Source organism: Alligator sinensis, unplaced genomic scaffold (assembly GCF_000455745.1).
Source record: "Alligator sinensis unplaced genomic scaffold, ASM45574v1 scaffold534_1, whole genome shotgun sequence".
Classification (NCBI taxonomy): domain Eukaryota; kingdom Metazoa; phylum Chordata; order Crocodylia; family Alligatoridae; genus Alligator; species Alligator sinensis.
Genome location: NW_005842050.1, coordinates 1964900 through 1965865, shown reverse-complemented (window position 1 = coordinate 1965865; position 966 = coordinate 1964900). Strand labels below are relative to the sequence as shown.

At 58.8% G+C, this 966-nt stretch overlaps 1 protein-coding gene across 1 annotated transcript in view; it reads right to left on the bottom strand.

Annotated features, from left to right (window-relative positions):
- Window positions 1–956, bottom strand: part of PLD5 (phospholipase D family member 5) — a 320538-nt gene extending 319582 nt beyond the window's left edge. Inside the window, exon 1 of the mRNA XM_014519571.2 lies at window positions 693–956. Within this exon, the coding sequence (XP_014375057.2) occupies window positions 693–878 (186 nt within the window). The 5' untranslated portion in view covers window positions 879–956. The remainder of the gene's footprint in view (window positions 1–692) is intronic.
- Between the last annotated feature and the right edge of the window lie 10 nt (window positions 957–966).

Genomic DNA, 966 nt, shown 5'->3' with positions numbered 1-966 from the left:
AAAAAGGGGGCAGCCACGTCCCTGCCTCGACTGTACTGCGCACGGTAACAATGGGCTTCACCTAAAAGAAAGCCAGGCAGGAAACTCTCCAGCACAGCTTGAAATTCATCTCAGCTCAGTTCCTTACTATGAGAAGTTGCATGAAAAAGAAAAGAAAGAAACCAACCCATTGCTTTCAAACCTCCCAATCACAGGGAATACCTACAAAATATCCGCAACTGCCATCCATCCACAGCACTGAGTGTCCTACGGTGTCTCTCACACACACACACACACAGGTTAGTTAAGTCATGCACAACTACTGCAGGAATTGATCCTGGAGGGAAATCTCTTGTAGTCCAAGCAGATTTAAAGGTCTAAGATACCACATCCAGGCGGGGAAGGGTTTGCCCTGTGGCCATAAGAGATGTGGAGGAGAGGAACTCCACAGCTCTGGTCTGCACGGCCAAGTCCTCCCCGCTGAGCACTGCTGAATGGGGAGGGAGAACCCAGTTCGGACGAATAGCCTCCCAGGCCGGCGGCTCCTCTTTGGGGACCGTGTCAGCAGGTGGAGAGATGCGCCTGGCTCGGGAGGTGCCCGCCTGTCCCGTGGGACCGACCTGTGGGCCAGCGCGGTCCTCTCGCCACCCCGCTCGCCCGGCACAGGCACTGCCCCCCAGGAAGCCCCCCGCCGGGGCCGGCAGCCAGCTTACGTGCTCCAGCTTGTCCTTCCTCCGCAGCCAGACGCTGGCACTGTAGTCCTGCTGCTTGACCGTGCTGTAGAAGTTGGGCCCCGCTCTGGCCAGGCTCGGGGACGGCTCCTTGGGTCTGCTCTTCAGCCTCATCTGCTCGAAGCCCTCGTGGGGGGCTGCGGAGAGCCAGTCCTGCCTGACTTCCATCTTGACATGACAAGGCAAAGTCCGGGGGACGCCAGGAGCCGCGGGGAAACTAGGAGGGAGGCAGGAAAGGGGAGGGGAAAGGAGAGAC